Genomic DNA, 25,326 nt, shown 5'->3' on the forward strand with positions numbered 1-25,326 from the left:
CCTTCCAAACATTAACAAAAAAGAAAAAATCCTTCGCACTGCTTTCAAGCTTTACGATGACGTATGTTTAAATCACATTTTCCTTGCTTCTACTTTGCTTGTTTCCCAACAGAGGACAGTTATTGTGACTCCTTTTCCCACCTCCCGATCCACCGGCGTTTGAATGAAAGAGAATACGGAGCCCGTAAACCCACAGGTCAGCACACCTCCATCGGAAAGTCCTCACACAAGTCCAGGCGCCACGACTGAGTCACAGAAAACGTCAGGACAGATTGGGAAGATTTACAGAAAGACAATTATGGAACAGGAAGAAGGAAAGAAAGATGCTACATGTTGTGGGCTACAAGGAACACACACAGTCAGGTTATCTATACTAAAGATAATAGTAATTTGATTAGATTAAGTGCCGTTAAATGACAAATACTCCTCTTTTGTTCTCATGTTAATGAATTTGAGGATATAAGTAAATGTATTTTTTTCCATAAATGTGGATATTCTGATTATTGATCAAATGATCTTTACGGAGATACACCTGTAAAATCCCTTTTTTTAAACCAGAAACAGCCGTTGTATCACTCAGTTCAAAGCCACCAGACTCCATTGATAAAAACATTAATTTTACATGGGATTTACTGGTCTTCTGCTGTCTTAAGTCGTCTCATTTGTTTGAGTTAATGTGTGCCTCTGGTGTTTTAAAGGCTTAGTTCGGATCCAACGCAACATTTGTTTAACACACAATAACACAAACAAACTAACAGATGGAGGCAGCAGCACCAGCCACTCCTGTGTTCTGTGAGGTAAAATTACCATTTTTGTCAATGGAGTCTGGTGGGTTTGAAGAGAGCGACGTAACGGCTATTTCTGATTAAGCAAAAAGGATCTCACAGGTCTGTCTCTGCAGGGATCCTTCTCATGATGCTATGAGATAATTACAATCTGATTACAACAGATTTTTACAACTTAATTTAAAGGGTAGTAGCTGCATTCAAAACTTCCACAGGTCTGAGAATAAGATCCAGGATGAAGAATACAGACATTGTCCTGTAAAACTAGTTTTGCTCTTTCCAAACTCGGGGAGTCCCATGAAGTGGACAATATTTGAGGATGAAGTAATCATCCTCTGAGGTGCCTGAGTGCCTCTCAGGCTTTCACACACCACAATAAGCAAAATAAATAATTGACAATGCCTCTCTGCACTTTTACTCCTTAAAGAGTCTTAATGTGGTTCCTGTGAGGACTTGTGTGTGTGTGTGTGTGTGTGTGTGTGTGTGTGTGTGTGTGTGTTTTTACGTGCGTGTGTTAAGAAATGCTACTCTTTGCTGTGGTCTGTGAGTACATCAGCGTTGGGCAACATCCACAGTCCACCTCATTAGAACTCAGCTTACACACACACACACACGCATCTTAACACTCTTAATCACGACGCCCGCTCATGCTTTCCTGCTCATCCTCCCACGTTGTCGTCTTCTCTCATGTGGAAAAACACAACTTAAAATCACATCTGCTGGTGGACAGTCACTGTAGGAATCCCATCTTGCACAATGCAGGTCTTTTTTAAAGGATAACTCTGGTATTTGTCAATATGGGCCCTATTTTGGGTTGAATGTGACTGGCAGGCACAAAAACATTATGAACTGGTCCAGTAAATCACATCAGCCTGCCTTTAAATGGCTACAATGGCTGTAATGTAGTCTTTTGGGGCAAGTAGGTCCACTAAAAGTGCTTGTTTGATCCACTGACAGGCTCAGATTGTTATTCTTTTTTTTTATATATATTCTTTTTATTGAGTTTTATGGTATGTGCAAATGATAATAATAGTAATAATAAGAAGAATAAACTAAAAAACAAACAAACAAGCAAACATGAAGGCAAGAACAAAAACAAAACAATCCCACCCACCACAAAACTAACTTCATGCGCTGCAATACAATATACAGAATTTTACAGAAATAAATGCAACCACATATACTTATCAGACAGTATTTAAAAAAAAAAAAACATTGCATCCTTCAGTGAGATATTGAATTATTATGCTATGGAGCTACGGTCAGTTTTTGTAGAAAAATATGCAGAGGTGTCCAGAGTCTCCAAAATTTTTCTGATTTGTGATTCAGATCGTGGGTCAGTTTTTCCAAAGGAAGAAGGGCCGATATCTGAGACATCCACATATTGACCGTAGGGACCTGGGGGGCCGACCATCGCAGTAATATGCATTTCTTAGCAAGGAATAACAGGATTGTTAATAGAGACCTTGTATCTGTGGCAAAAAGATTACCAGGATAGAGAGAGGATGACATTGTGAAACGTTTACCAGTCACTTCCTGGATAACAGAGTGTACACCTTTCCAAAACATTTTGATGTGATCACATGACCAGAACAAATGGATAAATGACCCCTTATGAACTTTACATTTATAACAAAGGTTTGAGCTGTTGGGGAACATCCTTTGGAGGCGAACAGGCGTGAAGTAAGTCCTATGAAAAAATTTGAAATTTTGTTCATGTATTGAGATGGAAGTACATTTTGGGAACACTCCGTCACAAATCTTGGTCCAGTCACTGGAGCTAAATGTTACCCCCAGGTCACGCTCCCACAGCGGCTTCAGAGACAGATTGTTATTCTAAGGGTGTGACAGCATTATGGAAAGGATCCCTACAGAGAGAGACCTGGAAGATCCTTTTGGTTTAACCACAAACAGCCATTATATTGCTCTCTGCACACACACCAGACTACATTCACTAAAACAGAGATTTTAGCTCACAGAACACAGGAGCTGCTGCTCTACCGCTGTCTTCAGTTTGTTAACTGATGCAGTGATGTGATACGTGACCGGGAGTCTGGGGGGGGGTTTTTATTTTGAAAATCGGCCTGACGCTGTACGCTGTTCCTATGTCTGACTTCCTGCCAGACTCAACTGCTCCGTGCTGCTGGAGACCCTCTTCTTAAATGCTGCTCTACTTTATTAATTAAAAAGTTTTACTCATTCACTCACACTGGCCTAAAAAGTGACGTTTACTTGGAGTAATTCATTAACCTGATTATTTTTCAGTTTTTAATTGAGCAGGTTTCTCTGATGAAGTTTTACTTTTACTCATCATTTTTTAAAGGGAGTAATTGTACATTTACTTGAGTACAGATGTGTCAGCGCTCTGCCCACCACTGGGAGTAGATATATATATAAAAAAACATGCAGTAAATCATTTGTTCAGGGTCGAGAGAAGCAGCAAGTCGGTCTAAATTAAATTGGACTTCACTGCACTTTCCCAACATATTGTCTGCTCGGTGGTTTCAACCACAGCAGCAGCTTAAATGTCGGCAGAAGTTTGGCTTGGATGGGATGGAGAACAAAACCACCGCTTCACCTGGCAGAATCTTTGCTACGGTGCTGGAAGCATAAAGATTGCATATTTGATTTTTTTAAAAAAGTTTCCGCACAGTTAGATCTATGCAGTAAATCACTTTTTCTTCTTTTTTAAATCAGCACAGGAGAAAAGTTGAATGCAAAAACAGGAAGCACCTTTCAGCGGTGCCACACACACAGATCACACCATATCTGCATAAACATATTAATCTTTAAGAGTGTCATTTTTACTCAAACAGCTGGCCGAAAGGCTGAACACCAAGTTCACTCAGTTTTAATTGCTGCAGATGAGTCTTCTCCCACTAAAACTTCAACCGCAGCAGCTGCATTCTTTGCATGTTTCCGCGACTGCGTCCGCTGTCAGCAGCCAAATCTGAACGCCTGGAGTAAGATTGAGGGTATTTGCAGTTTGATCCTGTCAGGATGAAAGATGAAAGCTGCACTGTATGGAGCAGCTTAAACAAAGCAGAGTTTGGAGTGTGTGTTTAGGCAGCGTCCACGGCCCGACGTGACTGAGATGAACAGATAGTGGTGGAGAGAGAGAGAGAGAGAGAGAGAGAGAGAGAGAGAGGAAGACGGGGAGATGGATGCCGAGAGATAAGGGAAGCAACAACATGTTAAGCTAACACAGACAACCCAGTTTTGTTTTCCCACGGGGTGCACGGTAGGTCCCAGTGAAACACACACACACACACACACACACACATGAATATAGTCAAAAACACAGAGATCCCATCTGCCTCGGCGCCTTAATCAGCTTATCACTCCCTGCACTGAGGCTGTTCAGAAGGACTGTATCAAGCTCTGACATACATTAGTGGCACTACCAGGATCAAGCAATATACAGTTTTTAGCTGAGCACACACACACACACACACACACACACACACACACACACTCCAAACATGCACACATACATGCAAATTCGGACTTAAGTATGCACGCATGTTTTCATCCCAAAAAAATTGGAAACGTTCCCTGCATGTAAGCTCCATAAGAATCATTAAACATGCACAGACACACACACTCAGAGAGCCGAGCTGAGAGCAACACAAACAAGGCCGAGACACACTACCGAGCATACGTGGGCAAATACAATCTGTGTGTGTGTGTGTGTGTGTGTGTTCTGACAGGACGCCAAAGCCCAGCTGATCTCTCAGTAAATATGGACATATGGTCATCCTCTGTGGGGAGAGAGAGAGAGAGAGAGAGAGTGTGTGAGGACGACAGGGAGACGGCTCTTGGCGTGTCTTCCTCATGTGTCCACGGAGAGAAGAGGCCGAATGGAGGCGTCTCATCCCCGCAGGACGTGCGCTCGCCTCCCGAAGCTGAGGCCTTTAGCCCTCTTTGACTCGCCACATGGCGGCTGGGGGGGGGCAGGGTCAGAGGTGTCTGCTCGTGGTTACACAACGATGAGGCCCTTGCGTGGTGACAACAAGGGAACCTGACTGACTAGTTAGTTATGTAAGTTTCCACAGAAACATTTGAAGAAGCAATTGATTCAAGTCGAGATGAACTCGTAGATAAAAGCAACCCGATCGCGTCCCTGTCACTGTTTATACTCCCATGATGCCGCTTTTTTGTTTCCTGCTCAGAGATAACAGGTCTAAATCAGCCTGTAGCTAACTAGCTGTGCAACTCCAGAAACAAATAAACAGAATAAAAGTCTTTATTTTTACGCCTGTGCTCTTCTCTTTGCTCTTCTTTGCAACATCAGAGTCGAATTCACTTGGAAGTCGCCCCAAAGAAGGCTGGAGATGCATTTTTAATTGTTACGTGTCCTATTTAGGGAAGACAAGTTCTCTGTCTGTCCCGTTTGTATCCACATAGAAAACTGTCAAGGAAAACTGCCTATAGATAATCTCTAAAATCTCTCGCATTGTTTTCTCTGCATGCTGTTGATTTGTATCAGTGAGTCTTTCCCAGACATGTTTGGGATGCTGTTTGTGGGAAAAGATATTAGTTAATAGTTAATATCATCAAAACTGCACGATTATGGTAGAAAAAAGAATTTGTGATAAAGATATTGTTGCGATATTGATTGAAAATGTTTAAAAAATAATAACGTTATGAGTCAAATTCATCTTTTCCTTTGTTCATTGTGCTTTTTGTCACGTTTTTTGCACTCAGAATAAGATCTGATTGTTGCAGCTCCGTCTTAAACACCCTTCAGTTCACTTCAGGGCTGATTTGAAGTTTTTGCTCATCACTTTTGAAGCACTGTGTTGTTATGGGGCTCATGCAGGCCGTGTTGGGGCTTTTTTCCTCCTCCAGGAAGGTCCATCCTCCTCTTCTGCATCGTCAGCTTTCTGCTGCCTGAGGTTTCCACTTAGCAGCTCGTCTTCCTGATGTATTTCTGGATCTCGGTTCTTTCGTCCCGTGTCCAGTCTCAGGCTGCTGGACTTGGGATGAAACCCTCCCTGACACGTGAGGAGCTTCCTTGCCTTGATATCTTTGGCTTATTATACCAGCAGGGTATCCGATGACGTGCTGATGGCTCGGACCTTTCAGGTTTTGAAAGCTGTTCTATAAATAAAGTCATTATTATTGACTAAAGCTAGACTATAATCATCTGGAATGAAACAACTAAAGCGTGACAAAAATAAAACACTTATTTGCTAAAAGACTAAAATCACTTGCCAGTAACAGTGTTTTACTGGCAGAACATTTTGTGACTGTTTGGAGGGAAAAACTGCGTCCTGATTTCATGTCACTGCACATTAACAGAGTCAGTGTATCGTGCCACGAGTGCAGAGCTGCTGATCTCACTTATTGGACATTAAAGCCCCAGAGAGCCGCAGCTGCTCCAAGACTGGGGTTATTTGCTCCTCTAATAAAAGTTGACACATCCAGTTATCTGGATACAGATAAAATCACTTCTACACTTGCAGCATCTTTCGAGTCCCCCTCCCTCCCTCCCTCCGATATCTCCCTCTTCTTTCCATTTCTTCCTCCTTCAATTTCCCAGCCGTTAAACCGCTGCGATCTGTCCGTGTCCTCCCTCTCCCCTCCGTACAGCCAACTGTTAATCAGCGTTGCCTGGGACATCAGGCGGCTGCTGTCAGGATGCCCAGCCCCAGGCTCCAGGCAGCAATATTTATCATGTGCAACAACAGCGTGCTCCAATCCTCCAGCCACCCACAATCCTCAGACCTCAGGAAAGTGGGAGAGCAGTAAATCCTGGAGGAGATCACGCATGAGATGATGTTGTGCTGCGAGGCGAGCGAATCCAGCTGACTGACACCAAATATAAAGAGGAGGGAAAACTTCATCCATCCATCCATCCATCCATTGTCTGAACCGCTTATCCTTAAGAGTCGTGGGGGGGCGGGGGTGCTGGAGTCGATCCCAGCTGCCATTGGACGAGAGGTGGGGTGCATCCTGGACTGGTCACCAGCTAATCGCAGCGCTGACACATTAAAATTAGATTCAATTAACCTGCACGTGTTTGTATGGTGGGAGGAAGCTGGAACCTTTATTTAAATCTTGAGGAAACTGAATGAATACGTGAAGATAACGAAGGAGAAAACAAAGGAGCAGAAAGACGGTTTGCCGTCGTGGTTTTAAACATCGTGTTAAGTTTTACTGTGGCAGCACAAAAGCTAAAGGCAGTTTTCCCAAATTTGGTGCTGAAGTTGAACTTCAACACCAGGTGATGGGAAGAACAGGCCTGTAAAAACAGTCGTGGATCTGCTAGAAGCTCGGCATCAGAGGGGTGAGCGTGCTGTCCAGGCTCATGGGGTCTAGCTAAAGATGCTACCAAGCTGCACTCTGTAGCTTGGACCTATATTAGGGTCTAAAAGTTAGATCTTCTCAACTTTGACTATCCTCTTGTTGATCCTGCTCTCAGAGGAAGCTCACTGTTAATACATTAATCAATCCTCAACACCACTTTGATTATTTATGCCGACACAACCAGCTTGGAAAGCAATGAAATCCATCAGAACACATCGAAAAGCAACTTCTCAAACCACTTCCGCAGCCTAATCTACATCCTTTAATTAATCTGCATCTGGGAGGTGCAAATTCTCAGAGTTGCCTTCCAAAACCAACTGGAGGTAAAAACTTGATACTCAAAACAAAGAATTTCTGTGAAGTCTTCCTTTAAAAACCTCAGTGCTCCTTTAATGTTTTGGCCTAAACGTAGTGTGTGTCCTTTCATCCCCACTCAGCTTTACACTCCCTGAAACCTCCGACGGTGTGTTTAATTGAGCAGTTGCTCTCTTAAAGAGGGTCCCGGGCTGTGAAGCAGGGTGTGGTGCTGAGGAAGGGGGAAAGGGGGGAGGAGGGGGGGCGGGGGGAGTCCTCACAACCAGCTTTCAAACTGCATGACACAACTCATGCAATTTCATGCGAGTAACCAAATGAGAAGCCAAAGGTCTTAAGGACATGATCAAAGTAAACAAAAGCCATCGGGGGGGGGGGGGTGAATTATTGATGCTGAAATGAGATTCGACGGGCCAAACACCTGCCTCTGCTGAACTGGACCTGCACCAGATTTCAGATTATAAACCCAGGAACTGGCAGCAGCGCTTCATAAACTCCCAAAACCCCGAAGAAATCAGGGGTGGTTCCATATGCTGGAACCAGGTGTGCCGGGCACCATGTTTACAGCAGAAGAACAAGAAGAAGAAAAACAGAACAGCAACGACGTAGTTTGACATTTTTTATTAATTGTTTAGAATACACCATGGTAAAGCATTTTGGATCTCTCGCTTGAGGACTCTTTGGGCATCCAGTGCCGGATTCAACAGCACTCTTTGTTCACCATCGCTGCCGTCGTGGTCTCCGGCCCTCTGATCTGACCGCCGCCACCGCCGACCCTCCTCCTCCTCCTCCTCCTCATCTGCCCATGGTGGGGGCAGATGAGGAAGATGAGCAAAAAGCCCGGCTGGTGCTCGCAGTGAACACCCTGAGCAGTCCAAAAGGGAGCAGATGCAGAGGGCGGAGAACTTGTTAACGGGGAGACGGACGCCTTTCTCCGGCTCCCGATACGACAGACAGGAAGTCAAATAAATACACAACAGTCTCACTAGCTCGCACTTTCACACTTTGCGTGTGACCGATGCCTGTTTGCGTGTGTGCATGTGTGTGTGTGTGTGTTTAAAAGTGATCCTACATTTGCTGTAATTGCAGAAGTTGTGATCAGATTGCACTTAAGAGCAAAAGACTGAATTCTGTACAAAGTCGTCCACTATTAAAAAATACATTAAGTTACATTTTTCCAAATAAATATTGGTCCATTTTCGTTAGAATGCCGAGTACATCTTTCCTGAGACACTTTCACAACCACAGACGTGTTTATACGCCACAGATATTCCTTTTCTATCCTCTCCTCGCCCGACTTACTTCAACCATCCACTTAATGTGATCGTCCCTCACCATACGACTCGCTCTCTCATCCGTGCTAAGACATACTGTACATAGTAAACAGATTTCTCGGGCTGCACCAGCGCAGCACAATCCCAGACACGAGCCAGAGCTTCAGATGCTACAGTCAGATATACAGATATATGCTGTCGTGTCCACTGCAGTTGACCTGAATGTACGTCTGCGCTGTGGAGCGACCATCAGTGTGAGCGTGATGTGTGAGTGTGCTTCGTTGAGATGACGAACCCCCCCCCCCCTGAAAATAAACCTATACAAACATTTCACTTGCATGCTGACAGAAATGTGTATAATAACAGTCTTACAGCCAAGAAAAGGATGTTTTTGTGTGTGTTTTTGAAAATACAAATGAGTTTATGGAAGCTTTTTTTTTTTTCTTTGTGAAGTTTCACAGTATCAGCGTGGCTCTCTCTCCCTGGCTTGTTCAACAGTCACACACACACACACACACACACACACAAAACAAAAAGTACCTTTACATGAGGAACCACAATCACAAACATCCTCTGCCTTCATTCTCACCAGCATCATTTATACCAGTCTATTATTGCTTTCGTATACCAATATTGTTATACAAGATCAAGAGGAGGAAAAGGGAAATGTATCGTCCGATTAGTCTTGCAAGGAAGCAGTCCTGACTTGCAGCCCAGGTTAAAAAAATCACTGATGTGTAGTTTCCAAAACGAAAAAAAAGTGTGAGTTTTCACAGGAAACCGTAAAAACGACTAGATTATCCTCAAATGTGATGTAAGGCAGCAGAAGACGAACACGCGGGCTTCCCTCGGTCTTCAGACACACATACAAAACGTACTGCTTCCCTGTTCGAGTCCTGTAAAGTCCTCATGAGTCTACACGTTGGAGACGGCGCTACCGGCGTCTCTCGCCTGACGGATGCCGTACAGCCACTTGATGACTCGAGCGTTCCTTTCAATGACGGAGATGCCGTAGGGGACCCGTTCGCTGGCTCTGGCCGGCCCGTCCTCGTCGTCCTCCTCCCCCCCGTCCTCCCTCGCCCGGTCGGCCTCCGAGCTGGGAGTGCTGACGCTGCGGAGCTTGGAGACGGACACAATGTCAGAGTTGGCCCTCGTGAAGCACTCCACGCCGCCCATGCCCTCCACCTCCGCCGGGTCCAGCCCGCAGTAGTTGAAGAAGCGCTCCAGGTCGGCCGTGGCGCGGGAGTAGCGGTCGCTCAGGTCCGACTTGGAGCGGTGCAAGGAGGGGTGCTTCCGGGCCGACCCCTTGGAGCTGGCGTTGGATATGCGGGTGAAAGCAGGGGAGGCCGGCGGGATCATGCCGGCTCGGACCAGCATGGGACTAGGCGGCAGGTAGGCTGGAGGAGGGGGCAGGGTTTTGGGGGGCGTGTTGGGCTGAGGGTGGGGTTTGTTCTGAGGGGGTGGAGGAGGTGGAACCTGGGGGTGTGCGACTTGGCCCTGGGCAGTCTGTCGGGGCCTGAGCTGAGGCTGCAGCTGGGTCCTCTGAGGCTTCCTCATCTCAGCCTGAGGCCGAACGTCCACCCTGCGTACCGTCACCGAGTTGGGGGAGCTATAGGGCGCCGGAACCACGATGCGGGGCGCTCGTGCCGGGACAGGCGGCGGCCGACGGGCTGGCTCTGCTGCAGGCGTCCGGGAGTTGTTGTTGTTGTTGAGCGGAGAGGAAGTGCAGGAGGAGGTGGACGAGGAGTTGATGGTGCCGTGATTGAGCGGTTTGAGGTTGTTGAGGAGTCGGTTGCTCCTCTCCTGCTCTGCCGACAGGCTGCTGCCGATGCTCTTAGCCCCTGATGAAGGGGAGGATGAGGAGGGGGAGGTGGAGGAAGAGGACTGGGAGCATGGCATTGGTCCATCACATACATCATTGATAAGATTATTGAGAATATCCAAGTTAAGAGCAGGTCCTCTTCTGCCCCCTGGCCCCTCTCTCCCTCCTCCATTCTCCACGTCGGCTGGCGAGCGAGGAGCTTTGCGGGCCGGGGGAGTGCTGATCTGGCACTGGAGCATCAGAGGAGGAACCAGGGGCTTGCGGATGATTGGAGGTTTGATGGGGGCCTGGCGGGTGAGGGCCACCTGCTGGCTCTTTACGTACTTGGCCTTGTCGGCCTCCAGGCGCTCCACGGCGCTCAGTTTACGCGCCCCAGGCTCAGCCTGACGGCGGAAGTAGTCCGGACCCTTGTTAAGTATCCTGAAGGGCATGGCAGAGGTGAAGGGAACCCCAGCCAGACGGCCGTCTGATGGCCGCAGGGTCTCCACCGGCATGGTGGAGGAGCTGACAGAGAGAGAGAGAGAGCGAGAGAGAGAGAGAGAGAGAGAGATTTCCTATCAGTCAAAAGGTTTTTGAAACAGAACTGCTTCTAAAAGACAGACAAGCAAAGAGGGAGTGAGAGAAAGATTCACTTCTCTGCATTTATTGTGTTAAATGTGACAAAAAGTGACTTAAATCAACCACAATGTTTTGAGCACACAGAGACCGAAGTCAGGCTGGAGGGGAACAGAGGAGCAGAAGGTGGGAGAGACTGGGGCTTTAATGGTCAACCAACATCCCTTTAGAGCTCCCACATGTCCTCTCTAAGCTTAAGAAAATAGCTCTTTTGTACTCTCTCTTTTCTTCCCACTCTCCCCCCTCCTCCCTCCCTCCCTCCCTCCCTCGCACCCAGAGCCCCCTTTAACTTCCTTACCGGTCGCTGTGCTGCTGCTGCTCTCACTTCTTCCTCCTTTCTCCTCCGTCGCCCCTCTTGCTCTTTTATCCTTCCTTTTTCCCCCAGTCCGGGCTCAGTGAAAGGCTACTTGTCGGACGGGGTCAGTCGGGGTCAAATTCCTCATCGGACCCGGCCAGACCACCTCTGTTAGCTCAGCGGTGACCCAGAAGGGGTTTAGGGCTGCGGATCGGGGTCACCGGTCAGCCACAGAGCAGCTGATGGGAGCTTTTAATCCAAAACGCAGGTCTGGCAGCCTTTATGATCCCGTCCACCACTTGCGTCCACTTCGTCTGTCAAGTCTCAGCTGTGATCTCTCACTAAACGCCGTCCAGCAACTCAGCAGCAGAGCCCCGAGGTCCTGCACAGGGGTTAAAAAAAAAAAAGAGACGGAGGTCCACGTCAGATAATGGTTCTCCGTTTTCTGCTCGCCTCTCATTAACAAAAGCATCCACACACACCGAAACACACACACACACTCTCTCTCCCTCACACACACACACACACGTCTCGGGCTGACAGACAGGGACTCTCTTCAACACTGAAGTGGAGCAGACGGGACAGGCTTTAATACCACGCTGGCTCCTCCCAGCCGGCCAATGGGGCGTCAGGCTGGGAGCCTCAGCGGGGCATGGGGGGCGGGAGCCGCGCCCCCATTGGTCCGGCGCGAAAGGGATCCCGACCAATTGGACCCCTCCCCCCTCGGAGCACAACAAAACACTGAGGCAGGGTTTTCATTCAAATGAAAATTCTTTGAAAGGGAGAGCAGGGGGGTGGTGGTGGGGGGGGGAGAAAGAGAGAGAGAGGGGAGGACAACGGGCGAAACAGCTGCAATTTTTTACATTGACTTGCATCAAGCTCAGCGGGGTGTTATGAAAACAGTGAAAAACACTGAAAGCCCACACAACTCTTCCTCTGCTGCTGCTCTTTGTCTTCATCAGCGCAGGAGTAGAGAAGAAGAGTGTGAACGATTAAAAAACAAACAATGGACGCAAGTAAATCTGAATTTGACTGGTGCAACATGTTTACATGTTAAATGCCGTATGATCTGATGTTTCTTCTTGTTTATTGTGCTTTTGTTTTGTTATATTTTGGATTTCAGTGAATGCTGCTTGTTCTCAGGTCTCTACTCTCGACGAGGCCGCCCGATTGGATAAAGGTTGAATTAAAATAACAGAAAAAAAGTAAAAAAGCAACACTAGTTTACAGACAAAGAACACGTGAAAGTTTTCTCCCCTCGTTTCTACACCTTTCGCAATTATTTTAATGATTTCTGTCAGTTTTGGGAGTGCAAAGCATGTTTTTTTTCCCCCCTCTCTCGTTCTCCAAGCTCCAACTTCCCAGAAAAACAATTCTCCCCACCAGCCCTCCTGCTCAACCCTCCCCTGCTCCTTATCGTTTACAACATTACACTCCAGGGTTACATCACACCCAGTTAGTGGGCCCCGTTCCTCTCCCTCCTCACCTCCACCTCCAACATATCTATCCGCACATTTTTAATTAGTCTTTTTATAGCCAAGTCTTCCTTCCCGACTCCCTCAACATGTGACCCTGTTTCCTCCACATCTCTCTCTCTCATCCCCCAACAGCAGACCAGCAGCAGGGAGAAAGAGCAAAAGCGACCATGACAGCTTAGACTCGGACACACACACACACACAGAGACACACACACACACTGACACTGACACACACACACACACACACACACACACAGTTCGCTTTCATCTTCACCATGTGACAAACCAAAGAAGGGTTTAAAATAGTCTCTGGCTTAAATTACAAACACATTTGCATCACAGGAAATAATGATTCACAAACATTAAGGGACCAAAACCCTCTGGGGAGCACATTTAGCGGATACGGACACTAAGAAGGCAAAATAAATTCAAGAAAAAGAGAGAGAGAGAGAGAGAGAGAGAGAGAGAGAGAGAGAGAATGAGCTGAAGGTAGAACATTTTACATCTAACAGGCATTGAAAGGAGGGAGTGCTCCCTTAGTTTCAGTTACAGGAAGACAGAAAGCCACAACTGGGACTTTTGGCCCGGCGAAAAGGACGTAAGGATCCCATGAGACCAAACACCTGCCGTAAAATTCCTCTTACTGGTTAAAGGCAGGGTCTGTGAGTTCTTATAGAGGCACTTTTTGTTATAGAGGTTGAAATTCTCATAGTAAATAAAATAGTTTGACAAAATAAATGAATTTGATGAAATAGACTTAAGAAAATCCAGTGTCTGTGGCTGTCAATCGTTTGATTCGACCGACCTGCCCGTCTACCTTCATACCTGCCTACACACACGCTGCACCGCTAACGCATGACCGGAGTCTTCCACGAGGCTAAAGCTAACGAGCTAGAGAAAGTGAAGGACCGTCCCAAGGTACCAGCACGAAGCTCACGCCCACCGAGCCGATTAGTGCACCGCAACAGGCTGGCGTTTAGCGAGCCAAAATTTTGACGTGTTGGCAGTGAATGTTTTGTCCCACACTTGGCTACCGTTTCAAATAACAACATTGGTATCACATGGTATTAATATACATACATGGTTGATACAGTCTGTTAGCTCCCGTTAGCTCGTTTAGCGAGCGAGGAGTGTCTTTGGAAGGAGAGCTAAAGGGATCTGGATACTCTTACTAGTTCCTCCAACGTTGCCGACTCTGCCTTTAATGATAAATTATTCCTTCAGCCCGACCAGCGACAGTTCAGGTGGAGATTTGGGTGCTACTTTCATGTGTGAAATTAAGTCCAACTCCCCTTTTAACACACAAATTAAATCGTGGTGTGTCTGTCAAGCGGTAACAATCAGCTTTATTGCCAAGTGAGTGAGTGAGTGTACTGGAGCACAAACATAAACACAGAAATATAAATGGAGATTTTTAAAGGAAACATTTGCACCACAGTAAGAACTGGAGCTAACAGCCTGGGGAATATTTGCATACAAGAAAAACATGGCTTTTAAAATAAGCCATTAAAGCCCATCTGAAAAGGCCGGATAGCCTTGTTTTTAGGAGTAAAAATAAAACACTTTTCAAGCGCTTTCAAGGTAACTAAAACTAAAACTTCCAGTTTCTCTTTATCTGAATTGTTACTATAAAATACTTTACACCCGCAGGAATCTGCTGGAAACAAACAAATATGACGATGGGATTGTTTCATTTCAAATATAAAAATAAAATCTGAGAATGAACCATTTCAAATTCATGCATATTCCTAACCCTGAAAATATAATGGATAAACTTGAGCTTTTCCCAGACTTGCAAGACTTTGTAAGTAAGTAACTATTTTTTAAGCAATATACAGTATGTTAATTCGTCATTAATTTTTTGTGGTGAAGTGCATTTGGGTGATCTTTCCTGCTCCGCTTTTCTTGAAAGTCCCCTAAAAATAAGAGCTACAGCACTTAGGACACATAAATAAAAGCCCGTCGAAGCGGCAGGAAAAAACCAGCAGCCACGAGCTTTGGTAGAAAAGCTTATAAAAAAAGGAATATGGTTGTATATATCCATATCCATTCATAGACACTCATCCTAAAGAAAGACTCTACCAGAAACGGTGAAGACAAACGTCTGGTCACAGAAACCTCAGCCACCTCAGGTTCAGTGTGCTGTGGCCTTGTCATTACCCTCACACAAGCCTCTACAGCCTTTTGGTCCAGATTTAGAGCCTTTTCATGTCCACAAAAAGCCCAATTTAGGCTGGACTATGTCATTCGGGCACAAGGGAACGACGTGAATGCTTTGACAGAGGTCCCAGTTTAACGTGTAGCGGCCTGAAAAGTGCGAGTGCGCTAATCTGCCCTCGTCGCTGCCTTTTCCACAACATTAACGTAATGCAAAAGCTGCCTCTGTCGCACACTTTAAACACGATTAGTGCAGTACAGCGGACAAATCGTGTCAACACAAAGCGGAAGCGATTGTGCAGGGAATGATGGGGATATCTCTCCGGTTCAACACTACAAAACACACAAGGTTTTAAAACAAGCCAGGCGAGAGCGGTGTGCGTCCACACACAACGATCCCCGTAACACCCACATAAACCCATCTCAGCCGATAACTGTAATCCCATGATCCAGTCTCTTTGTTGCCTTACTGGACCCGACGGTTTGGCCTCAGATGCCGCTGGAGACGGAGAGACAAAAGAGTTCGAACCGCTCACAATAATGACCGTCAATGAAAGTATGCAAGTGTCAGCCCAGCTATCACCCTTCTTCAAAAAGGTCTAACTGATAACATTTTTACGTCTATGAATAAAACATTTTTCTTTAAATGCATCCACATAAATAAAAGCATTGCTTTTCCTGAATCATGTGTGAATCATTTTGGTGCTCCTGTGTGTGAGCTGTCTGACGTTTGGTGACCGTTTCTAACGAAGCTTGTGAGCGAATACAATAACGACTTTAGTATCATGTTGTGTCGCCATACATCCATTAGTAGCTGCCAGTTTATGTGGAAAAAAAAAAAAAGACTAAACTGAGATTTTTTAGTTCGTTTGATAGTCTGTAAGTTTGATGGTAAGCACCCAGCTTCACTCTGGCACCAAACTCAAGCGCTGACGTTAGCGTGCATTAGCTATCTCAATCGTCTAAAAACACCAATAACCCATACAATTCACAACATCAGCAGCAACAGCCAACGGCTGCGGTCGTGACAATCTTAACCAACATTTTGTCACCGGGTAAACTGCACAAATTAGAAAATTCAATCCCTGAGGAGCCACGTTCGCATCATTGACGGCTCCCTCTGGCTCCCTAAGATGGGCACGACTGAGCCATCATATGTCACTGCACGCAGAGAATTTCACCTTCCTGATTAATTGATTTTGTTGTTTTGGTCATTTTCCCTCGATTTGCGGGCTTCTAACAGAAACAAGCAGGTGCCATTTTTTTTAAATTTTCTTGGAGCCATTTCCTACTGGGTTGTGCCGTTTCCTGCAGACAACAGGCTCAAGTGTATTCCCACTTCCAAAACAAACCTTTTGTCGTCCATGATGTGAAAAAACAAATAAAAAACAGTGGCACCAGGCCAGAAGTCAAGTGGTCTGATATGATGTGATTGGATGTACTACTGAGAGACTGCATAGGATGTTTTATTTTGAAAATCCACTGGCTTCTCTATGCGGTTCCTGTGTCCGACTTCCTGTCCAGTTCATCATGAAATATGCAGGTTGTGCAATGAAATGTCAGCCACCTCCTCCTCAGGTGTCGTGACATGAATGCGAGAGAAGGTGGGAAAGTGAACTCTCCATCTAATGGCTGATCAGCAGCTCTTGTCATTCATCACCTCACTGTGCAGCATCAGGCAGCTAAAAGCCATCGCTGGTGTGTGTGTGTGTGTGTGTGTGTGTGTGTGTGTACGGCACCACTGCACCACCATCAAACGAGCTGTGAACTGACCCGAGCTACACCATCTCCTGCCCGTCTTGTTTTTATAACTTCCCCCCCACTGTCTTTTTGCTTTCCCTTCCTGCTACGTCCTGCGGCTACACAAGCGGCCGCCGTCTCCGAAAGAGAGACGAGCCCACCGACCACAGCGACCCGCCGAGGAATGGTGTCTCGATTCCGCGGTGGAAACTCGATTGGGTTCAATTGTCACAAAACTATGCTGACCACTGTGCTGTTCTGAATCTGACCGCCTCTGTGTTCGCCCTTCCAACCGCCTTATTAGCAGATAATAATACGGGCTGTGATGCCTGCTGTGTTAGGAAGCGACAGAAAGAACAGGAGGAAAGATGTGAGATATGAGAAGTGTGGCAGGGGGAAGCTCCAGCTGAGAGGAAGGGATGACTCAAGTTTTTTGAGCCACAGCTGACTATGGTCACCTCCATCCAGCCTGCTTAAGCCTAATTACAGGGACAAACCCACAACTGGGAGCAGTTTGCCTCGCCGGTATTTTCTAGCACCAAGTTACTGAGTGACTGAATGAAGAGCAAACACGTGAGGAAATGGGCTTTGGCAGGAGAGGAAAGAAGAAAAAACGTAGGTCATGTCTTGAGTTTTTACACTTTTTTCTTCCTACAAAATGTCCTGAATTGAGTGTCGTTAACAGCCGAGGGTCCAAACGTTAAGGCATAGCAACGAGGCACGTTTATGTGTTTTCTCTGGCATATCGCCGTGGCCTTGGTCCCGGCGGACGTTGAACCCAGATTGTATAGAAAACACCAGGAGCTCCACCTACAGACAGATGTCAACACAAAGCCCTCACTGAGGAGCACATCTTTAACAAATCTTGTAAAGTAACTGAATGAAGGGAGTTTAGATAACAAGACAACCATTGATCTGTTTTTACATCTGATGTTTGTATTTTTTTAATTTATAGGCCCCATACATGCATATCTTTTATTTTTAAATATATATTTTCCTCATCTTACGTAGCAAAGCTCACACGTGTGAATTTGTGCAACATCCTGAATCTTGAATAAGGTGAGTTGTGTCTCAGAGGTCCGGCTGAGCTCAACAACAACTTTCCCCGAGCTGGAGGGGATTCAGTGTCTTTTTTGTTGTTGTAAATGAGTCACCTTTAGCCGAAGCAGAGAGCTGAGGGGGGTCATTGATGCAAGTTAGTCAGAGTTTCTCTGGTTTGTCACTTGCTGGAGTGACGAGCAGGAAGTAATGACGCACTCACGACAGGAAAAATGTGAGAGAAAAACAAACAAACGCTCTCAGCGGGACCGTTTGTTTGTGTGTGTGAGATCAGCAGGTTGTCCCCGTTCTACGGTGACCTTAGCTCGTCTATTTCTGGACTCTTTGCTATGACGCCTGCACACAATGCTCTGGGAACTTGGACGTATCATCAGACCTGAATGACGGGTCGTCACTCAGCCTCACTTTTCCGGGTATTGCAATGAAAAAGAAACCCCCCCCCCAAAAAAAAGCATTTTCCCCATAAACCATCACTGAAAAAGAGGTTACATATTACTCTCTTTAGTTTATAGTTTTAGGCCATGGGAAGTTAATCTCTCAATTTGTTTTCAAAATGACGTCGTCATCGTGTTACAAGCCATTCACTGGCGTAGCTGAGCCAGAGGCATGATGGGATAAACACTATTGTACATATTCAAAGGGCCAAAAACGTGGATCCTAACTTGAAAGACAAACTTTGGCGTGTGTGCCAGGAGAGTAATTCTCATTGGACTAGGCGCCATCTTTGCCATCGGTATCCAGTTCACATGATACATCCTGGAGAGGAATCAGATAATAAGATAAGCTGTAGCACTACCTGAGGAAAAGAGTCTGTATTAAAGTCTAAACGGATGAGATGTCGGCCACAGCCTCTCCGGTTGTGAGCACACAACACAACCCAGGGCCCCATCACCCCCACTGGGACACCCCACATTCAGTTTCCAGTTTGTAAGTCAATAAAAAGCTTAAACAGAAGAGTTCAAAAGGTTATCAGCCACTCCCCTTCAGGGCTGATTTAGGAGAGCTCCACAGACAGCTAATGAAGACAGAGAGGAGAGCAGAGGAGCTCCAGACCCCGCGGGATTCAACCCTTAACGCCCCGGCCTCACCTCCATCAGCCCCGGCTTCCCACTGAAGGCAGCTCTTGGCCGGGCGGAGAACTGAACCGACATGCATGACTGAAGTGTCTGGACTGCACGGTTATGCAACGCTTCTATGCACTGGGGTCTGGTCGACTGCAAAAACAACCACTGGACCATAAGCAGACAGTTATTATAGCATCTAGCTTCATCTTTGTATGGCCCTCCCCCACTTGGCCCCTGAAGCTCCCCCCTCCTCCGCCTCTACCCCATCACTGTCTGCGTCTGTCGCCCCAGGAAACACACACACATCCACGCACAATTACACCCATGGGTGGGGGTCCAGTGAAATCCTGTCTCTCCTGTGGATGCGTGTTAGCCGCGCATCCGCAAATGCCAACATCCTCGTTTCTCGTCGCACGCGCATGTCAGGAAGGGAGGGAGTTTTCACAGAGTAGGTAATCAGCGGCAGAGCAGGTGGCCAAGTCCTCCCTCGGGAAAAGTAAACCCGGCAGCGAAGACAAACATGTTATAACATCTGTGATCTGCTCACATTAGCTACACAGAAATAAAAAAGAAAAAAAAAAAAAGTCAGTGATTCAATAAGCGTCGCAGCATAAACAGGACGACTATACGACTAAAAAGTGTCACATTCTCTCCAACTCATTACAGCCAATCAACATAATGGTAGATAAAGTTATTTGATTTTCAGTTCTCTTCAAAATAAATCAACGCTTTGAGTCTCGGTGATAAAACCTCAGCTTAGCGCGACAATTTCACATGTATTTAACAACGAAATGCTGCTGATTATTTTCCTCCCTGTACTGGATAACTAGCATGCAGGATTACAACCCCTCAGATTCACTCTTCCCGTAGAGACTCTGGCACTGCCGAGCCTCCAGAGGGTGAAACAACTCTGATCCAGCAAAGGATTTCTGCTGATTATCAAGGAAACTACGATGAAACCACCTAAACAGATCTGTAGATCTTGTGGGAGACGAGTGTGAGCTTAAGAGTGTGTGTTTGTAACCGGAGGCATCTACTCTGTTAGGTAACACACACACCTGGAGACATACATGAGCACATAGAGCCATACTTACACACACTAATGCAATAACATACCAAGTGCACACTAGAAATATAGAATACCTTAACAGTCAGGTGCACGCACGCGCACGCGCGCGCACACACACACACACACACACACACACACACACACACACACACACACACACACACACACACACACACACACACACACACACACACACACACACACACACACACACACACACACACACACACACACACACACACACACACACACACACCTCTATGCTGCAGAAGTAGGGCCTGAAGGGGAAAAAAAAAATTGAGAGAAGAAGAAGAGAAAATATCGCATGATGAACACATTCCAGAGACATGCAGGCGTGGATGCAATCACATACTGCTGTCCTCAGTCAGCTACAGAGCCACCACACACACACACACACTCTCTGGTGGGAGGGAGAGTGGTCACTGTGGAGTCGCCTCAATGGCTAGGCCTCACTGTTGGCTTGGATTCAGGGAGTGTTTTACTCACACACACACACGTGAGTGTTGCTTGCACTCGCATGTACAAACACATTCACACACAGCAGTCGTTCCCGCTCTGTTAACCCTTTAGATAACCCTTGATTACCTCTCCAGTGGCAGATGGAGGGGCTCCAAGTCTAAAGAGCGGCCGTGAAAACGAGCGTTTCTGGAAATCTGCCCCAAAAACCCTGATGCGACACAGAACTAGAACCGTGTACACGTTAGAGACAAAAGAGTGCAAGATGAGGGAATGAAACTGTGAGGTAACCTGGAGCACTTCAGGCACGACAACGCTGTGAAACGCTTTCCTTTTCTAGATGACATAAAATGTCAAGCTCAAACTTGTTATGAGCTACGTCACATCCACGGCCTGCCATGCAGCTTCTCACCCCCGTTACAGCTGAGAGGGTGAAAATAGTCCTGGAGCAGAGCTGCCAAATGTTATAATCAAGACCAGTATTTTTAGATTTGGCGTTCCATCTCAAGGACAAGGCAGCACAGGCAGGGACACAGAGAGAGACAATAGCTGTCCGTATAATTGCAGAGCATTTCAGCTGCTCTGCGTGGTTTTTCAAACTATCACAATAAATGCTTACATGCTCAGCTTCTTGCTAACGTGCAACAAATGAGTGAATACTCGGACACAGAGAAGGCCGTGTAAGAAAACAAAGGCTTAAGTCACTAACAGGCATATTGACTCAAATAATGTCACTCAAGTGTAAAGTTTGCAGTCGATACCTAAGCAACAAGCCCCCTCCCGCCACCACCCCTTGGTAAGTACACAGACACAAACCCCATGTGTCTACACACAGGACAGGAGGTAAAGTTTACTCACATGACGTTTACGAGTTGAGGCACTCAAAGTGGAAACAGGAAAACCAGAGAAGACACAGCAGGTAGGAGCTCTGAGGCTGCCGGAGTGCCGGTGTGTGTGAGCGTGGTGCGTTCCTGTGTGTGCGCACCAGCAAAGTGAACACCAACCTGAGCGTCTCTCTCCTCCTCAAGGCTCATGTGCTCCCCCCTCCTCCTCCTCCTCTCCCCTCCCACTTCCTCCCCCTGCCGAGGGAGGCCCCGCCCCCCTCTGTCTAGAAGCAGGAAGGGAGTCAGGAGAGCAGGAAGCAAGAGCTTTTCCTCATGGTCGCATGGGCTTCCCGGCACTTTCTCAGTGCCCCGTCTTTCTTTTTAAGTGCCATTTTCCACTACCTGTGAAATGCCACCTGTAATGCAGGAAATGGAAAAAGTGATTCACCTTTTTAAGGCTGCTGCTGGGATCAAAAAGGAAAAGTTTCACAGTGATCGTCAAGAGGAAAGCAATCAATACAGACTGTGACATGAGATCTTCTGCCTTTTACTGCTTATTCCAAACATCTAAAATCTAAAATTCCTAATTTCTCCAAACAGCAGCTGGTGGACCAACAAGTGATTATTTGAGCAGAAACTCAAAACAATCCCTCGCTGCAGCTTCTGTGAGTATTTGCTGCTTCTCTTTGACTTCTTTGGTTTCGCTCGAGGAGGAGCGGCTCCTCACGGCTGAGGAGCTCCGACTTTAAATACAACAAGAAGTTAACAAAATAATCCCCCTTCTCTAAAATCCACTCTAAAAAGTATATTTTAATGATGGTTAATGAATAATGGGTGCTTCACATTAGAATCCCTAATATGCACCCTTATTCACATAAACTAGAAGCACAATTTAAAGATTATTGTCATCTCTTCTCTCACGACAATGGCTGGATTTTCACCCCACCTTTCCATTTCCAGGAACTTATTTACCTGGGTAAAAGAATTCCTGATAATCTGTGTGGAAGATTTATTCAAACCGGGCTGATGACGTATGGGGGAGTGCCAGTATATGCCGGTCTGTGGCCCAGCATGGCGTCGAGCTGGTCATCCTACTTGTTAGTACGGCGGTCGGACCCACTGCGACTGTTGTGGTCCTTGCATAAGTTTCTTCAACTTTCAACTTTTCCCGAACGTGTTTCGCTGTTCGTTCGCCCTACATTTAGCTCCGCCAGCTTGTCGGCTATTCTTCCACACACTCTGTCGTTCCTGCTGAATTTCTACCTCGGCAAATACGCTCAAAAGAGCCTGGCCCTCGCTGTCCGTCCGCTTCTCGTAGCTTCTCCTCTTTTGTTCCATTTTCCAAATGGTCAAAACACAAACGAAGTGAAGCTTGTAGAAATGAAATAAACAAGTTTGCAACCACGCTGGCTTAAACACGGAAGTGTGTTCCACCAATCAGCCTTCTGCAGCACACAGCCCCGGGGAATCTGAAAAGTCCTACCCCCATACTAGGTGCTTTTTTCGAGGAAAGTTTGGGGTTGAAATCCCGGGTAAATGAGAAAAGTCCCTGCGGTGGAAAAGGGGCTAATGCAATCAAGTGCTTGTTTCAAAGGGGCATTTATTTAGTCTAGATCAGTTAGACATTACTTCATATGACTAAGACTCACAAATCACTTCAGAAAACACTTGTGCCTGCACATAAGCACCATTAACGGACCGAGTTCAGGTGGGTTTACCCAAAACTCTGACCACATTCCTGACAGCAGCCAAATAAAACTCTGATTTCACCTGAAGTTACTCCAGATAACATCTGCCTTTTTTCTTTCCAACAGATTATTCTGAGGTAATCAGAGCTTTCTAGTAAGTCAGAGAGTCAGGGGGAGGGACGAGGGATAAACAAAAGAAATGAAATGAAACAAAAGAAAAGGAATATCATTATGAAGGAGGTGCGGTCAAGGACATCCTGTCATTAGGGCCTGCAAAACAAAAACAGTGGTTCAGGAGAGGCTTTAGCTACGGGAATACCAGAGAGTTTAGGTTTGTGCCCAGTCAACACAAGTAACACATCAGTAAATGCACTCGTACCCGTTCTCATGGCTCGTTTGTTTCACTCCCTGCAAACCGTGGCGGAGCTGCCGTCGCTCATTACAGTCCAAACACACTGTGGTGCTTATTTAAAAAGGAGTCAGCAGGGCGGGGTGCAGTGGAACACACACACACACATTAAGACACACACATGCAGTGGTCAGTCGCTCTCCAGAGGCAACAGCAGGGAGCGGACTTCCACCCAGAAAAGCAGCACTGCAGTCAAAAAACACACAGCGGGAGTCCACGGGGTGGGACGATAAATATTTCGGCTCGGCCACCAGATCCTGACACCTTCTCTTCCTCTGTTAGCACCATCAATCACACTCTCCTTCCTTCCTGTCCATCCATCCCTCTTTCTGAGGACTTGCTGATAATCATCTCTGCCTTTTGTTCCTCCTCTCATATCTCCATCAGAAAAACATCTACTCTTCTCATCCTAGATCGACCCATTTTCTCCTCACGTCCCCGCCCTCATCTCCATCCTGTCTTCACGTAGAGAGGGCGAAGGCCAGTAGAACTATATAAAAGTTTTTGAGCCCGTTTGACTTGTGCTGTAAATTACACACACAATATTTATCAATGTAAAGGATAGTTTTGCAAATCAAGAAAGTCTCAGTTTGTCGTAAGATAGACAGTCTCGTCTTGAACGATGTACGTCACCCGTTAGCTAGCTAGCTAACTTAGCTACGTTCCACGCACAAATACAATGTTATCTTACCCGAAGCCAAAGGTCGAGCACATCTTCTCCTGTGACTACATCCTGATACAAAACACACACACACTTTTGGGTGTGTCGTCGTTCTAATCACATATTTCCAGACACTTTGAGTTAAATTTATCTTTTAAATTGACAAACAACGTGTGCAAATCACAGCGTTCAAAAGGGATCCAAAAAATTGACTTTAGTGCATATTTTATTCTAAATAAGGTCCAATAGAGGAGCAGGACGTCGCCTCTCTACTCTCTTTATTTTCTCAACATTTGATCTCATTCCTTTCTTCAGCATTCCTCCTCCTCCGTCACTCCTATCTGAAAGCAACACGATCTTTATGCCAGGGGGGAATATTTTCAACATTTAAACCCTGTTAGCGTCACAGCCTCCTGTGGCCTGTGGCTGTGGTAATGCACCTCCATGAGAACACACACACACACGCCTTCGCTCGGAGACACAGAGGAGGCAGGTGGATTAAGAGCGCTATTGTCAGCATGTGCTGCCTTCTCATTTGGCCAAATGCTCTGTGATCCACAGTACACAGCGTGCACACATGCCACTCTATACCGACACCCCACTGAGTGTTTAGTAAACACAAACCGTTAGCTCTATTCATAATGCTCTTTTCTAACGCAGCAGCTGGAAGTGTCTTTTTATAGTGATCGCTAAAAGGAGGTGAGGCGTGTAAAGTAAAAGTCACGTCACACACACACACACACACACATACATACATTCCACGAATGCAAGGACTCACCAGGCTATCATCTCATATTTCTGCTCACATTACACACCGGCATGCCCGAGCACGCCCCGTCCCAGTCACCCTTCATCCTCCGTCGGTCAAGATACCAAACTGGAATCAATCACGCCGAGAAAAATCCTGAGATGTTAGGAGAATTAAAAATACTTCCCAGTAGAAGCCAATCGATACTGGATCCTGAAAGGCTGATACAACGGTAGTTTGAGGCAGAAAAGCCAATAGCCGACTAATTGGCCAATATCCACTGATGAATTTAGAATATTTTCACTGGTTTTTCTTGCCGTCAGACGGCCTTTTCTGTCTGACAGCCTGTTCTCTTCACAAAGCTACCAGACTCCATTGACAAAACCAGTAATTTTAACTCACAGAACACACACACACTACTTCGAATCCAAACCAACATGTTGACGATCAATGCATTGTAGCAAAGAGTACTACCGTGCTCTGCAAGATAAAATGACCGTTTTTGTGAATGAAGTCTGGTGGCTTTGACAACAGCTT

The 25,326-nt window shown here is 46.2% G+C and overlaps 1 protein-coding gene across 1 annotated transcript; it reads right to left on the reverse strand.

The window, feature by feature from the left end:
• Positions 1 to 8,029: 8,029 nt before the first annotated feature.
• LOC139209179 (protein FAM110A) lies at positions 8,030 to 21,408 on the reverse strand. Its single transcript, XM_070838795.1, has 3 exons — positions 21,318 to 21,408; positions 11,419 to 11,797; positions 8,030 to 11,009 (listed from the first exon to the last, which is right to left on the reverse strand). The coding sequence occupies exon 3, from the start codon at positions 10,997 to 10,999 to the stop codon at positions 9,599 to 9,601; it is 1,401 nt and encodes a 466-aa protein (XP_070694896.1). The 5' UTR covers positions 11,000 to 11,009; positions 11,419 to 11,797; positions 21,318 to 21,408; the 3' UTR covers positions 8,030 to 9,598.
• Positions 21,409 to 25,326: the final 3,918 nt, after the last annotated feature.

This window comes from Pempheris klunzingeri, chromosome 11, assembly GCF_042242105.1.
Source record: "Pempheris klunzingeri isolate RE-2024b chromosome 11, fPemKlu1.hap1, whole genome shotgun sequence".
NCBI lineage: Eukaryota > Metazoa > Chordata > Actinopteri > Acropomatiformes > Pempheridae > Pempheris > Pempheris klunzingeri.